At 41.9% G+C, this 16,578-nt stretch overlaps 1 protein-coding gene across 5 annotated transcripts in view; it reads right to left on the bottom strand.

The window, feature by feature from the left end:
- Window positions 1-1,514: 1,514 nt before the first annotated feature.
- The window catches only part of rapgef6 (Rap guanine nucleotide exchange factor (GEF) 6), a 188,188-nt gene continuing 173,124 nt past the window's right edge, over window positions 1,515-16,578 (bottom strand). For 4 of the 5 annotated variants that reach the window (XM_030069454.1, XM_030069452.1, XM_030069453.1 and 1 more), the window contains 8 exons: window positions 15,432-15,652; window positions 13,967-14,140; window positions 12,677-12,823; window positions 11,770-11,889; window positions 8,770-8,998; window positions 4,660-5,210; window positions 2,956-3,312; window positions 1,515-2,666 (listed from right to left, as the gene is read on the bottom strand). In XM_030069454.1, coding sequence (XP_029925314.1) covers window positions 2,644-2,666; window positions 2,956-3,312; window positions 4,660-5,210; window positions 8,770-8,998; window positions 11,770-11,889; window positions 12,677-12,823; window positions 13,967-14,140; window positions 15,432-15,652 — 1,822 coding nt within the window. In that variant the 3' untranslated portion in view covers window positions 1,515-2,643. The remainder of the gene's footprint in view (window positions 2,667-2,955; window positions 3,313-4,659; window positions 5,211-8,769; window positions 8,999-11,769; window positions 11,890-12,676; window positions 12,824-13,966; window positions 14,141-15,431; window positions 15,653-16,578) is intronic. The other variant, XM_030069451.1, reaches the window with a different exon arrangement.

Here is a 16,578-nt window from a genome sequence, read left to right on the forward strand (position 1 = left end):
AACTAATCAACAATGACAGCAACAACTAAAAAGTCCTTTTACAGATTCCTGCCCAGAGACAGAAACAGGGCGATCACAACCTTGGATTTTTTCTTATAACAAAATATTTAAAAATATCCTTTATAGAGGACTCTCTTTTCTCATCTATACATGATCCGTTTACATTAATTTACGGCAAGAAAAAAACAAACAAAACAACAACAAAAAATATATGTATAAATTCATATATATGCAATGTATATATTACCATTGACGATTTCAAGTCTTTGTATGGCAAAACAATAGAAAAGAAGCGTCACAGAGCGCGAGACAGACAGACAGCTGAAGGAGAGGAGAAGAATACGCTATTCCAGTTACACCCCCGCTGCACTGTAGCTCAACACAACAACACCAAGTGTGTCTCCAAAGCCTCCGGGGTCAAACATTACTCCGAATGTACAAATGAGCATTTGCTTTCAATACAAATAAACATTTTCAAGCAAATCCTTTAAATATTCTACAAAAAAAAAATGTACTCCTTTTAGAGGGCAGCAGACTACGAACAACACTGCAAAAAGTCCAAATCTTAACAAGAATATTTGTCTTATTTCAAGTCAAAATGTCTTATTTCTAGTCCAAATATCTCATTACACTTAAAATAAGACATGATCGCCTCAGAAATCACTTGTTTTTAGACAATTTTCACTTGTTTAAGTGAAAATTAGCTTGAAACAAGTGAAAATCGTCTAAAAACAAGTGATTTCTGAGGCGATCATGTCTTATTTTAAGTGTAATGAGATATTTGGACTAGAAATAAGACATTTTGACTTGAAATAAGACAAATAATCTTGGTAAGATTCTGAGTTTTTGCAGTGAAGGAATGGAGACACAAGCCAGGCCCAACGCCTTTTCCCTTAACTTTTCTTTTGTTGCCCCGTCTTTTAAATAAGACGGGCTCTGAGTTGAAGGGGGAACGTCATGAGCACGGAGTGGAACGTGTCGTTTATGCTGCATCCGCACATTCCCGCCGCTTTATGAACAAATTTACAAGATCAAATGAACCTGGAGCGTCACACTTTTACATTTCAGCTTGTAAGTCAACAGACAACTGCTAGTCTAATAAACACTGTAAACAAATGTGTAAACACTGTCGAATGGAGCATTCCTCTGTCTTCACACACACACACCAGCTAAGGTTTCGGTGTGTGCGTGCATGTGTGTGTGTGTATATGCGCACACGTGCATGCGCGTGTCAGCGTACAGTGCTAATTCACCGTTTTATTAGAGCTACTGCAATAAAATAACACGTGTTTTACTCTACAGGAAGCGGTGAGGCATTTGTTCTTCAGTTCATTAAAAACGAGTTATAATACAGGTTTTATAGAACATCCAGGAGGCAGCATGCCGCTAAAGTACCTCGCGTTAGTCTGAACGAGCAATAAGAGAGGCCGCTGCGTGGCGGAGAGGAGAGGAGAGGAGAGCGCGACGCACAGACACACAGAACTGCCTGAGATGCTGTTTTCTTTTTTTTCTGGTTTTTTTTTCTTCTTTTTTTTTTTTTAAAGCTCAACAAAGTACAATAAGTGCTCAACACAAACACACACTCTGTTCTCCTGCAGGAGGTTCTTGCACTTTCTCCCAAGCAAGGGGAAACAAATGTAAAAAGGCCCCCTCGTGGCTCCTGAGGGCCTTCCTGACCTCCAGTAGGAGGCGGGACAGTCCAAAGTGTAAAGTTTGAGCACGGCGAGCTTCAGCTTCACTGCTGCTGCGCTTCTGCATTTAGAGGCGGAGGCATCTAACCACCGACACCACTGCTGAGGCCAATTTCTAGATATTCCTTGTTATTCTTTCAACAGCATTAGACATAGAGGCCGATAAAAGCCATTTAATCAGAGGTCAGAAATCTGTGGGTCAAAAATTTCATCTCGATCTGCAGGTGAATCAGCAGCCAGAAAACAAAAACTCAAGCTCACTGTGGTAAAATTACACCACTGACTGCAGCTTTCTATCCCTTTGTCCGTTCCTCCTGAATGTTTTCATAGCTAAACTCTTTGCATTCTGCTTAAAGCTCAGAGATGCAATTGAAGGGAAAAAAAAAACAAACACTTTACAGAAAAATATCACTGTACAACATGTTGAGACTGTAAAAACAATGGAAAATGCCTGTAGACAAGAGAGCTTGTGGCGCAAAATGGAGGTACATGGTGGTCTGTTTCTGAGGAGGCTGACTTCTTCTCATGAGGCATCACCGCCGCCGCCGCCGCCGCCGCCGCCGCCACCGCCACTCTTTCCTGTGATTTGTTCTGTTCTCGTTTGACATCCATCACACGGCGCCTAAAAGTCCTGTTTCACTCGAGAGTTTGTTTTTTTTTAAAGTTTCTAAAACCTTTTTTTTTTTTTTTGTTCTTCTTCTTCTTTTAAAATGGGTTTAAAAGAGATGAGTACAGTTACAGTACAACTCCTGGGAGGCGGAGAGAGGTCACGTGATGGTCTGGTCTGGAGGTGCATGATGGTCCGTGGTGATGTCACACAGGGCTGTGGGCGGGGCCAGGAGAGTGTGCTCTGAAGAACGATGACAGCAGGCTGCTTAGCTTAGAGTCCGCGGCCCATCCGACGTGACTTTGTCCGTGTCCGTGTGTGTGTGTGTGTGTGACGTCACCATTTTTACACCGCCGACACCTGTTCGTCTGGAGGACAGAAGAGTGATGAGAGGCCAGATGTTAACTGTGGCATCAACAGGCTTCACAAAGCTAAAAGGAACTGCAATTAAGACCAATCTAATCAGTCGAAATGATCAAACAAAGCAAAAACAGCTCATTTCTGATTGAACATAGGTAATAAAAGTCTCCTTGTTGATGGGGGGGCAAAGTAAAATGATGAAATTAGAGTTAGAATCTTTTTTCTAATGTTTGAACATGCTGAATAAGTGTGCTAAAAAGTCGAGTGGTATCATTTCCTCTGCCTATGAGCACGTACCGTCCTCACTGTCGGCCGGCCTCTGCGGCGGCAGGCAGATGCTGGGCGGTCTGGAGGAGCCCTGGCCCTGCAGGGAAGCCGTCGTCCGCGCCTCCTGGTGATGGTGGTGGTTACCGGCCAGCCTTCGAGCCTCCGCCAGCCCTCCGGCCGCTCCGGGGCTCTGCAGCAGCTTGCTCCTCTGCAGGGCCACGCTGTAGTCTGGGGGTCTGAGGTGGGGAGGCCTGGGAAGACCTCCTGGCCCACCTGCGACTCCATCTAGGAGGCCCAGATCCCCCAGAGCCAGACCTTGGTAGCCTGGAGGGGTGGGAGGGGGAGCTCGGTAACGCTCATCCTTGGCGGGGGAGGTGACACAGTACACTGGATGGAGGTGTGGACCAAAAGAAGGAGGGATGCGAGGAAGTGAAGGGTGTGAGGGGCGAGGGGAATGATAAAGTTGCAGGAAAGGAAACGTATGAAGGGGGGAGAATAAAAGAAAATAATGGAAAATTAAATCAATGAGATGTTCCACCAACACAATATGTGACTAGGCAGGCACTAAAATGTGTCCACTGCAAAAACGCAAAATCTTACCAAGATTATTTGTCTTATTTCAAGTCAAAAATGCCTTATTTCTAGTCAAAATATCTTATTACACTTAAAATAAGACATGATCACCTCAGAAGTAAATTGTTTTTAGACAATTTTCACTTGTTTCAAGTGAATTTTCACTTGAAACAAGTGAAAATTTGCTTGTTTCATTGGCAAAATTTACCAGTGGAAAAAGTGAAAATTCACTTGAAATAAGTGAAAATTAGCTAGAAACAAGAAACATATTTTGCCAATGAAACAAGCAAATTTTCACTTGTTTCAAGTGAATTTTCACTTGAAACAAGAGACAACTGTCTAAAAACAAGTTACTTCTGAGGTGATCTTGTCTTATTTTAAGTGTAATGAGATATTTTGACTAGTAATAAGACATTTTTGACTTGAAATAAGACAAATAATCTTGGTTAGATTTTGAGTTTTTGCAGTGTCAAATGAAAAATATACAACAGGTGGGATGGATGGCTGCAGTGAATACAGACAAAACACTGACTAAACTCCTTAGGCTCAGTAACAAAGGATGCACGGAAGCGCCTTAACCTGTGAAAAAGAGCGCGACTGTTTTTCATTTTTCTACAACCGGTAAACTGTACAGTCTCTCAGCTTCTAATGAAACTGTGGCGGGGGATCTTAAACGACTGTATCAGCCAGAGAGCCTAAAGGAAAATTTACACCCGGGCTCATGAGGACGCTCCATAACTCCTGTCAGGTGGGGAGCCAACAGCAACAGGAGCAGGACCTCGTTTGGATCTCGGCCCAAGGTTTGAGAAATGCCAAGGTGCGGCATTTGTCAGCTGTTCGCTGGAACATAAACGCAACGCGCAGGACAGAACGCTGCAATGAATCACTTCAAATTGCAGTTTTAACCTTATTCATAGCAAGCGAGCTTAAACTATATGGAGAGCCATTTTGATAATCAGTATCAAGATAACTTAAGCATGAGCCAATTAATATCTTGAAACTGTTTAGCTTGGCTTGTTGTGGCCAAAATGAATTTAAAGCAAAGCCACGGATGGGGAAAATTGTATTGGACTGTCCCTATTTACACACACACACACCACGGTGGAGGCACACACACTTAAAGTGCTCACAGGGAATCAAACTCGCAACCCAGCCCCTCACCTATCAGGCCCTTCTCTGTGCTTGATGTCACCGTTTTGTAGGCAGGGTCTGTGCTTTGCCCTCCTTCCTCATGGGCTGGCGAGGAGGGGTGCTCCGAGGTGTTGCGGCGTTTTATCGTCCCGTAATTCCCCTCGTAGGTGTCCGACAGCGAGCTGGACGACGCCCAGCTCTGCCGCGACTGGTTCGACAGCTCCGAGCTGGAGTCCTTGGAGTTCCGCTTGGCGTTGTCCTCGTTCGCCCACGCCGTGCCGGCCTCCACCTCCGCGATCGGCCCGGACAGCTGCGTGTGTCTGAAGCCGCCCAGGTGCGTGTGCGGGAGCGCGTGTGCGTGCGGGGGGCCGTGGATGCCGTGGTCCCAGGGCCGACACGAGGAGGCGGGGAGGCTCTGGAAGGAGTCGTGGGAATTGGAGGAGCAGGACGTCCAGCTGCCGCGGCCACTGTCGACCACCGAGTCCAGGGAGGTGTGGTCCGGCGTCAGCTCCTCTGTGGAGACGGAGGAGGTGAAGGTGGAGGCTCGCGTCACGCAGCCTCGAGCCAACGATGAGGAACTGGTGCAGAAAAGAGAGAAAGAGACTCAATGACAGAGGAAAAATGAGTGTTAAAGTGTAAGAGGACAAAAAAAGTGGAGGCTCTGAGGAACTAAAATGAAAAGCATTTAATGTCCCTTTTTCCGAGCAGGAACTGTCCCTGGAACAGAGACACCCTTTTGAGGAACCAGGGATCCTTACCCGTGTTCCCACTGAGAACCAGTCTCCCTTTTTGCACTGAGGGTTCAGCTCCTGAACCCCCAAACTGGCCCCTGCAACAGCTCTTGCTTTTCAAGCATTCTCAATGTCATTTTGAAGCTCCGCACGTCTCCTTTCCCAACCCAAACTCACCAACACAGTAGTACATAATTATGAAAACAGTTCAACTTTACTGTTTTGCTGTTATCAGTCGCATGCAAAATGACATCTCCTCTTTATTTTGCATTACGCTGTCTGTTCTTCACTGCAAAAACTCAAAATCTTACCAAGAATATTTGTCTTATTTCAAGTCAAAATGACTTATTTCTAGTCAAAATGTCTCATTACATTTAAAATAAGTAATGATCACCTCAGAAGTAACTTGTTTTTAGACAATTTTGTTTCACTTGTTTCAAGTGAAAATTCTCTTGAAACAAGTGAAAATTGCTTGTTTCATTTGCAAAATTTGCCAGTGGAACAAGTGAAAATTAGCTTGAAACGAGTGTGTCTATGGATATTCTCATTTATCCAGGTCATCGTTCTCTTTGGGCAAAATTGAATCAAGTCCAGCCTACGATTCAATCTTGAAACAAGTGAAACTTGTCTGAAAACAAGTTATTTCTTAGGTGATCATGTCTTATTTTAACCCTATAAATCCATTTGTATCATATATGATACACATTTTCAATTCCGTTCTTCATTTTCAGTTTAATCAATACTTGACCAAAATACTGTTGTATACCTTTGAACACTTAACCCTGTTCATCCTGGTCCATACCATTGGCACTTCAAGTACATATCATATATCATACACCAGAAAGGTTGTGTAATAACATATAAATATATATATGTATATATATATATATATATATATATATATATATATATGTATTTTAATATTTTGTTATAGGACTAAATAAAGGGTTCAATTTCAAAAAATTTGAATTTTCTGCCAATTATTTCATAGTTCAGGCTTTATAGGGTTAAGTGTAATGACATATTTTGACTAGAAATAAGACATTTTGACTTGAAATAAGACAAATATTCTTGGTAAGATTTTGAGTTTTTGCAGTGTTGGGGTGCAGTGGGAATGCAAACACAGGAGCTGACGGTGCTCACTTCATCCCAGAATCCTCTTCCAAGAACAACAACCAGTGATTTTTGGCATGTGATTTTCTAGCAAACTGTTTTGTGGCTGTGAAGGTGAATGTAGACGACCATGTCATATTGCCACGCACCACCAATGAAGAGATATGGGAGGCAGTCGGAGGCCGTGTAAAAAAACAAACTATAAAAAGCTGTGGGGTAGAGGACACGCGGGTCACCAAGTCGTGCTCTGACAAAACACTGGACAAAAGAAGACAAATGAAAGCGGGGCAAAGTTCAATGTGACAAAGCCTATTTGTGTTCTCTCTTGACAGTCTTTGACCTTCAGCCACAATAAGTTGTTGTTCGGATGAGTTATTGTTTGGATTACTCGACTGTTTAACAGCCATGAATCATAACAGAGCAGACTCGGTTTCTCTGTAAAATGTGTTTACTGCGAATCTTTCGCCGTTACAATTTAAGCCTCATCTGTACAAGAGTTCCTCTTTTAAAAAATTCATAACCAAAATTCGCCTGTCAGCTTTTTTGTTGCGTGATATATTGGTCTGGGGCACTGTTTGGTAATAAAACAAAAACAAAAAAAAAAGCTTTTTTCTCCTCGGATGGTTTCCATGAACCAACAGTTTGATTCACTGACAAGGTTTTACTGGGCAAACCAGCCACTCAGTGAAACCAAACCATATTTCATAAACAGGCTGATGTTATATGGCAAGGCTGCCAAGGTAATATAATACCAGAGAAGCAGACAGATTATTGCATCCAGTGATATTTTATAGTCTTCGCTTTATGAGACAGAATGGCCTGATCATAGAGGAACAATAAACAAACAGCAGACAATAAAAAAGGCGTGTTGTTTACTTGGCCAGATTAGAAAGCTGCCTGCATTAAAAGCGATACGTTGTTAACGGAGAAAGGGACAGAGAGGAGGTCAGTGAATGTGGGATGCTAATAAAACCTGCCGTGTTTACGACTTCCTGTTCTCTGCGTTTTAATGAGGAAAGGACATAATTGGAATCCAGCTGGGAGAGGAAAGGCAGCTTATGGGAGGTGTGTGTGTGTGTGTGTGTGTGTGTTGGGCTAAAATGTGTGGTGCCTTGATGTTTATATTACCATTGGGAATGTTTCTGTGTGTGTGTGTGTTTGCTGTTTGAAGCTTGCAGAATGCATGCCTATTCAAAGTCAAGACCGGAAAAAAAAAAAAAAAACAATTCAGTCTCTGCAGTAACAAGAGGCCCCACCCCACAGCACAGACACTGTTTTTGTATCCTCAAATGTCCTTTGGCCATGATGAACCTCTGTTAGATTTGACACCTGTGTGTGTGTGAGCGTGTGTGTCCTCCCACGTTATGACTCTCACACTCTCACAGATGGCGCACTTTGAAAACCTGAGGATGAACGCCAAGGATAGCCAACAAACGGTCCACATGATCTTTGTAAGAGAGAGCATTTGTGTGTGTGTGTGTGTGTGTGTGTGAATGTGCGTTGGCAAGTGCGATGAAAACATTCATCTGCATGTGTACCCTTATCTTGTGTTAATCAGCTTGACTGTGTGTGAACAATTTGTATGAATGTGCACGATTAATTATGTATTCAATTATGCTGTTGAAGTTGTAGTGTTTGCACTGTTTATGTATATCAAGGCCTGCGAATGGTAATCCTGATGCCCTGTCTGTCTTGTGATTAGTGCTGAGAAAATTAACGGTACATTAATCAATCAGTCAGTCGACTGAAATTAAGCGCAAAAAAAAAAAAATCCCAAACATCTGCTAATTCCATTCACAAATTGTTTACTTTTCCCTGTTCATGGCCTTGAGTGCTTTAGGTTTTTAGGGTTGCTGGTCAGATTAGGAAGCTATCTGAAGACACAACTTTGGCCTCTGCTAATTAATGACTATGAAAATAATTCTTAGTTGCAGCCGTCCTTGTTTTGCGTGTGGTAAAACCTTTTTTTGTGGACTCCAGGAAGACTAATGGTGGCCAAGCTGTGTCTGCAGGCAAGTGTGGACAAGTGAATTTGTAACTGTGTTATTATAACATCAATACAATCTACTGCAAAAAGAGAAGAGAAGAAACTAATTACTTTTAGTAATCATTTCAATCAATCCCTATGGACTTTTCCATTTTCTCTCCACTGCTAAACGTTTCTCGTCCTGGCTCACTCTGTTTGTTCCCAAGTCTGTCAGATTACTTGATATCTCCCTCCCTTGATATTTCCCCTGAATCAGTACCTACCGTGGCGATTAGATAAGTTGCAGGGCACTGGATTGAACTGAATTACCTTGTGCTAGGCTGGTTGCAATCAGCGTTTGAGTGTGTATGCAAGGCAGCTGTGTTCTCAACAGCAGCGGCAGCTGTTGTCGTACAGGTCCTGTTGCTGTTGTTACACCGGTCGTCAGGCCCAGGGGCAGGCATGGAGTCGACTGAGCAGATACTGGAGCGGGAGGAGATCTCGCTGTGACTGGAGTCTGACAGGTTGTCTGCCTTCCCAGCTGGTAGGAGAGCATAGCCTGGATGGAGGGAAGAGAGAGGGAAACTATTCAAACTTTAACGCACTTTTAGTATTTACATTTGAAAGTGAAGTGACAATACAGATGATAATTTTAAAAAAAAAACCTCTCCGTCCTAAAAATGGGGTGAAGCAGATTAAAGAGGGAAAATTGGAAAGAGTACAAGAAAATTATGGAGAGATATAAGGTGGATGGGAAGGAAGGAGGGAGAGTGACAGAGGGCTGAACAGAAAGGATGGAAAGGAAGGCAAGACGAAGGAAGGGAGGGAAAGAAAGGATGGGAAGAAGGAGACAAGAAAGAAGGGAGAGAGGAAAAGAATGAGGAAAGTGTCTGTAGTGTATAAATACAGATGAGCAGCATCCAAAGAAGAAACTGGGAGGTCAGGATGAATACTCCTCTTCCATGAGCATTCAAGGTAACACTGCTAAAATGTGTAGCATATGCCATTTGGTGGATGTTTATACCTTACGTGTCTTACAGTAGCAACACACTGCAAAAACTCAAAATCTTACCAAGATTATTTGTCTTATTTCAAGTCAAAAATGTCTTATTACTAGTCAAAATATCTCATTACACTTAAAATAAGACATGATCACCTCAGACATAACTTGTTTTTAGACAATTGTCTCTTGTTTCAAGTGAAAATTTGCTTGAAACAAGTGAAAATTTGCTTGTTTCATTGGCAAAATTTGTTTCTTGTTTCTAGCTAATTTTCACCTATTTCAAGTGAATTTTCACTTTTTCCACTGGCAAATTTTGCCAATGAAACAAGCAAATTTTCACTTGTTTCAAGTGAATTTTCACTTGAAACAAGTGAAACAAGTAGGATTTTGCGTTTTTGCAGTGCAGTGCAGACTTCATACAGTGTGGGTGGTTCCTGACCCTGATACTTTTAGTGCCATGTTCTGTGATGCAAGTTAGCTTACTTAATATTTTTGGCACTGTGTCTCTGTGTTTGCAGAGGGGGTCCCAGCTGTCTGAGCTGATTTGTACTCATAACATGTTAGGAAACTAAACTACATCCATACTGATTTGAGAAAGTGGGGAGACAATTTGAAGTTCCTGCACTCTTTTAATAGCCAATAGTTCAAAGTTACATTGCTAACCCAGCTGGAATTAGCAACACTTCATCACTGTCACTATGTGACGCATGTTCACCTGAAGGTTATACAGTAGGTGGATTCACAGACTGAGGGCATACGCACAGAGCATCCTGTGACCCACAGTAATAAATCTTGTAGTTATATAGCTCTGGCATCTGTTAACTCGGGGCATGAGGTGAGATTGTTGACCAGGGTGCCTTTATGTGCTGCTCTATACTGTTTGCCCTATCATTTCTTTTGGTTGATGAATCACTTATGGAGCAAAAGTTTAGAAGTGGGCAATCAAAGATGCCTGTGACAAATATCAATGATCTCAGTGTGGACAGAGACTCTGAAAAACTTCTATCAAAATCTAACAGGACACTCTAGGGACCCTGGTACAAACTTTACATAAAAAATACATGTATTAAAGTGCTTCTAAATATAGGAAATGTAACGAAACATTACACAAAAACACAAACAATGCGTAGTATGGGAGAAACTCATACCAAAACACAGACGTCGTGCTAAAAAAGGGAATGATGACTGGATGCAGGCATGTTTTCTGCTCGGACGGTGCACACAGTATTTTGCTACATTTGGCTGTGGGTGATATTCTAAGAGAATACTTAAACAACTCAAAGAACAAGTCCAATGAATACAGAAACACTGGAAGAACTCAGAAAACTACTTGAAATGGAACGGTGTCATCGTGTTGACACTGCCACAGACAAAATCTATTTTCCTTATCAGTGACGTGTTGGCTGCTTCCAAACGTAACCATGCAAATCTTTACTATGAATACCCATTCAGGCTGCTTTTCAAGTGTTGCTCAGAGCCTCAAATCACATCATCGGTGCTAAGGCTCTTCTCTCTGCAGTAACACTGAAATCCGGCGTCATCACTGTATCCTCCACCACTGATATAAATGTATTTTCCTTCATAAAAGGAACAAATTGTTTATCTCTCTGCACAATATTCTCTCTGATTCACCACTAACATCCTTGGTTCCTCTATTTTCTCTACAGTCTACTGCTTTCCCTCAACAAATAAACTGATTAGTCAGCCCTGTTCTCTCTGTCAGACAGTCTTCCTCCTTTTCTGTGTGTCCATGCAGAGCCACATGAGGGGGTTGGGACTGATTGCCCTCCTTGCTCTTTGCTTTGCCTGCCCTGGTCTCATGTCCTGGGAAAAAAATGGCACCACTTCCTCTGGTTCCTCTCCACCTTCCAGACTGAATCTGACTGTCTTCATCCTCTCCCTGGACTGACTCCTCTCTCTCAGCTTCCTAAATGGTGATGTCAGCCTTTTCCTGATCGGGGATTCTTGGGGAGTTTTGTGCCTCAAGGGGCTGCCTGACTCTGTTCCTGTGCTTGAGATGGACTGGGGGTGAGGAGGAGGAGGGGAAGGGGTCATGGGTTCCAGCCCTGGATGGGACGAGGAATGTATTCCAGGCGTCCCTGTCCATCTCTGGGTAGGGCTTCCTGCTCTTGTCCCTAGCACTGTTGGCCCTGGATGTCTCTGCTGGGTCTCACAACTTCTCCCTCTGCTTCTCCTCTGCTCTGAGGAAAACAAGCCTCTCTGATCTGTCTCCTCGTCCTCCTCTGTCATCTCCTCTCTCTCCCTGCCTTCCTCTCTGCTGTGCTGCCTGGTCATCAGTAGGATCCTCTTGTGGAGGAGCGCCCCACCTATGCCGTAGCTGCGCAGGCTGATGGTTCCGGCTTTGGTGCTGGCGTCGCTGGTCAGCGAGGATGACGATCCTGACAGGTTCATCTGGCTGGAGTTCTGGGACTTGGGCACGCCCCCTACTGGAGGGAGGAGGGAGGAAAGGACGAGGGAGACAGAACAATAGGGGAAGAAATAAAAAGACCAGAATCGCAATTAACATAAGACAGATGTACGCTTTGACATTTAACCTAGAGTTCAAAAATATCTATTTTAAAATTTAATCAATTAATCTATTTATTTATTACTTATGTATTCCTTTTGAATGAGGGGAACATAAAGCGCAAAAAATAGATATGTATTTCTGATATGTGTTCTCATTATTTTTTATTAATTAATATTAATTAATCAATTAAAAAAATGAATAAATTAACACCAGGTGTTTTTTTCATTAATTTCCTTAAATTGTATTAGTGCATATAAGGGAAAAAAGCATACAGAAGGCAACAGATGAACAAAGTAATTGCTCAGTAAGCAAACATGCAAGCATGTGTTTGACAGTGTGTTTTGAGTCAGTCTGACTCCTCAGGCGGCATGTCCCAAAAAGCATGTGAAATGAAAGTGGGTGTACAACTGCAGACACAGAGAAAAGTTCACCCAGAATGAAAAAGAATTTGTGCAATCTCCAAACTTTTCAAAATACATTTCATTTTGAAACTGAAATCTTCTATTGTCTTCATACCTGTACATAAACCCTTGGCACAAATCATCTAAACTTAGTTGAGTTATCGATAGAATTATAGATCTTAGCCCTGAGGTAACGTGTATGACAAGGTGCTAAATCCGCTCTGGGCTAGCTCTGTGCCTCAGGCCCAGGATAACTCTGGGTTACAAATACACAGTGTGAAAATCCCTTTTTCTGCTCCAGACCTTTGCGTGGAGAGCCCTGTGGGGACACGGTAGGGCTGGAGTGAAGGGAAGAGATGGTGGAAACGGTGTCGTCAGCTTGTCTCTTGGTGCTCCACTCCTCTGCTGAGCTCACTGGGGGTTTCTTCACCACCTGAGGAGAATTTGAGTCTGGAGGAAAAGAGAGACCCCAAAAATGAAAGGTTATAGAGGCGTAAACAGACCTGACACACCTCTGATAGTGGGAAACTATGGGTTTTCCTTCACTTACACTTCACTAGTGTAGACAAATTATTTTCTTCAGCTTGTTTATTTTAATTTAGGATAATAATATACTAAATAAAACTAGCTCTGCCCACTCCTCCCCCTCCAGTATAAAACCAGCACTCTCCCCGTCCCACTTCACATTTAAAGCGTCCCTGAAACCACTCATTGTGCAGATAAACGGATTCAAATTTCAGATCAGTTGCGTGATTGGCTCTGTCCCTGCAATCAGCACTACAGTGACAGAAAGTTCATTCAAAGCAGTTGTTTAACTTGTCGCTGAAAGTCTGTAGCTTCACCACATTTTTGACTTGGAGATCAGAGACAAAATAATCCAAGTAATCTAACAAGAGCCTTGTGAGAGTAAAATGTCTCCCACATTTCCATCCAACCAAAATTTTTTTTTGCCTTAACCTGTGGTTTTGTACAAGCGATCTACCGTAAACCTGGAGGCAGGACTGATTGTGTGTTTACAAACAGAGATTGAGCTCTCAATACCCTCTAGTGGTCAGAAAAATAATTAGTGCTGCTTTAATATCCTAAATATATGTGTGAATGTGGATATGAATTACTTGTATTTGCTGTATTTACTATTCTGTTTGTTGTAATGTACTTTGAAGGATTCAAGTCTTTATTAGATTATAACAAAATTAAATTAAATTAAATTCTACTCTAAATAGTAGTTGTGAGTCCATGTGATCCTTATTAATATTCTCCAAATCAGTGTAATAATTTCTGAGGAGTTAGGTTTTCAAAAGTGCTGAATCTGGAAAATAAAAGAAATAAAATACAATTTAATAAGAAGTTATTAATTAATCCTCAAATATTACACTACATCATTTGCTACTATGAAGAAAACAATGTAGGACATTAACCCATCATCAAAAGGTACCACAGCCTGTATTAGCTAGCTGAGCTTTAAGTCATGTGGTGTGCAACAGTCACATGATATAAATAAAAACATGCAGAAAGTAGAATGAAACCTGAAATTGGAAAAAAAAAAAAAAAAGCAAAGAAGTCTTAATTAAAAGTAAATACTGGTCAACATACTAGGTGTGCCTATATCTTTGGCAGTGCTCTTCTTTCTTAGTGGGTACAGCGGGACCTGAACCTGGAGAACCTGCGACACCCTGTTCTGCGTTTTTCCTGAGGGCAGAGCCGACCGTAGAGACACGGGAGACATGTCCGACTTGGTGGATCGCCTCTCACTCAGGTTTTTAGACACTGAAATCAGAGGAAACAGCTGAGAATGAATCAACAGCAAGTGATGCACAAGGCTCCAACATATTCCAACATATTCACACAAATTCCACAGTTTTTCCCAAATGTAGTTTCTCCATGACTGCACTTATGTTCAGCTCAATATGAGGTATACTGATAGTGGTTGGGCAATGTTTCTTGTATTACTGTCAACTAGGCAATACAAATATCATGCTGATGATTATTCTTGACAACAAAAATACTTAAAATGTCAGTGGGGTTTACAACTATATCAATTAGTAGATCTGTACTGAGACTGACGGTATTTTCCCAAACTTTTGCTGTCTTTTTGCACAATTCCTCATTTTTTCAAGACCTATTTGATTTAAAAATGTTAAATTTCTTCTGACATTTACACATTACATGACTTTACAAACCTCCACAGGAAACCAGATTCATCCTCTAACAGCCAAGAACGAGACTGACAAGTTCAAAAGTCAGAAAGCGGTCACTTGAGCAAACTTACTCGGCACCTAATATTGACGTGAAGAAAAGCCTGGATGATATTTTGATGCCTTGATATCATCAACATGTTCCCTCAACTGGTCTCTCACAGATATACTACCTTTGAATAAACACTAATGCACTGCTACAGTTATGATGAAAAAAAAATGCAGGATTTGTGTGTGTGTGTGTGTGTGTTATAATTAGTTCTACAGAAAGGCTGGGTGATGAATTATGTCGAGCTACAATGATGCACTGCAAGTTATTTTTCTGCAGGACATTTACAATTACACTAGATGGCAGTGCAAGGCAATAATAACTATTTTATCTTTGTGTACTATAAACTATAGCTCTACAAAGGATGATTGATTTTGAAATGACTGTGAAATCTCAATTATATTGATTAACACAAACAAATAATTACTATTTTTTCTGACTCCCCCTATTTATTTTCCAGTCTTAAAGATCCTTTACATAAAGACATAAATACATAAGTAGGTGTTACACAAAACTGCTTTGAAAAATGACATATTACACTGTGTTACCTGGAGATGTTAAATATTTTTGCATTGTGTAATTAATAGGACGTGTTGGGGGGTCATCATTCAACAAAGGGTTATGCTCGTGCACAGAGTTATGCAGCCTTCTTCAAATGCGCCACCATTCTAGTTACACAAGCCTATGTATGTATTAGGGTAAAGGTGAAAGGTCAAAGACAATCCACCAGTACACATAGAATGTATGTTACAAAACAGCTAGAGCAATTCATAACAAAAACTGAAACAGTCTCAGAAAAGGCTGGTCTACTCACAGGTGCTGTAGGCCGGCTCACACTGCAGGGACATGATCTGGTGTTTCTCCTCGTCCGTCTCCACCGTCAGGTTGGACAGGTACTGCTTCACCTTCCTGGCCATCTGGGCGTCCTCGTACAGCTTCTTGGCATTGAGGAGGGAGCTTCGACGCACTCGCTTCTTATGAGCGCCGCCCTGGACGTCAAGCATGTTGGAGTTGGTGCTGCCCTGACTTAGAGACCTGAAGATAAAAAAGGAGCGACAGAGGAAGAAGGAAGGAGAGGGAGGGCAGTGATGAGGACGGTGGAGGAAAGGAGTGGAGAGGGAAAAGAAATGGAGAAAGTGTGTGGCAGTAGGAGTGAAAGATGGACGGATTTAACAAGAGGGGGAGGCGGGATTGTAGAAAGAGAAGATAATGGAAGAGGAGAAAGAAAGGGAAGAAAAACAGATTGAAATAGATGGTATGAACAATTGAGAAAGGATGAAAATGTGCAGTGAGAGAGGTGTGAAGAGGGGAAAACAAGAAGTGATGAATGTCGTGATGAGAGAGAAGGAATGCAGAAAATAAAAGGAAGATTGACAGGGAGAAGGAAAGAATGGTAAACAAGGGTCAGTGTGAATTCAGAAGTCACCAAGAAAAGAGGTACAACTAACTCCTCTTTCTTTCCAACTACCTCTCCTACGGTAATAAGTCTGTGTGTTGGAGCATAGCATTTTAAAACAGGACCATGCAATAGGGAGGGAGACACTCTCGCTGGTGTGCCATGCTATAATTAAACAAAACAGCAGAACATTTTGCCAGATGGAGGCAAAGAGGGTTAGGAAATAAAAACAAAAATATGTAGACAATTCGATATGGGGAATATTATGCCAGGATGCAGATATGTACAAACAACAAACCTGGGTCAGACGGTACTTGCAAATACTTCATAGTTTGTTTTACTTTACCTTTTAGGTGCCAGATGGGAGGGGTTTTGACACACAGGGCAATACAAACAATGCAAGAAATGCCAATCACAGGAAATGGAATACTTCCATGTGTTTGACCACTTAGGTGACACTGTGTAAAATGTCCTGATGTGTTAAGACACTCCCATCTGGTGCTCAAAGGAGATTAAAACAAAAAACTAAGTATTATTTCAAACTACTACATGACCCAGATCTGAC

This window comes from Myripristis murdjan, chromosome 14 (assembly GCF_902150065.1).
Source record: "Myripristis murdjan chromosome 14, fMyrMur1.1, whole genome shotgun sequence".
Classification (NCBI taxonomy): Eukaryota; Metazoa; Chordata; class Actinopteri; order Holocentriformes; family Holocentridae; genus Myripristis; species Myripristis murdjan.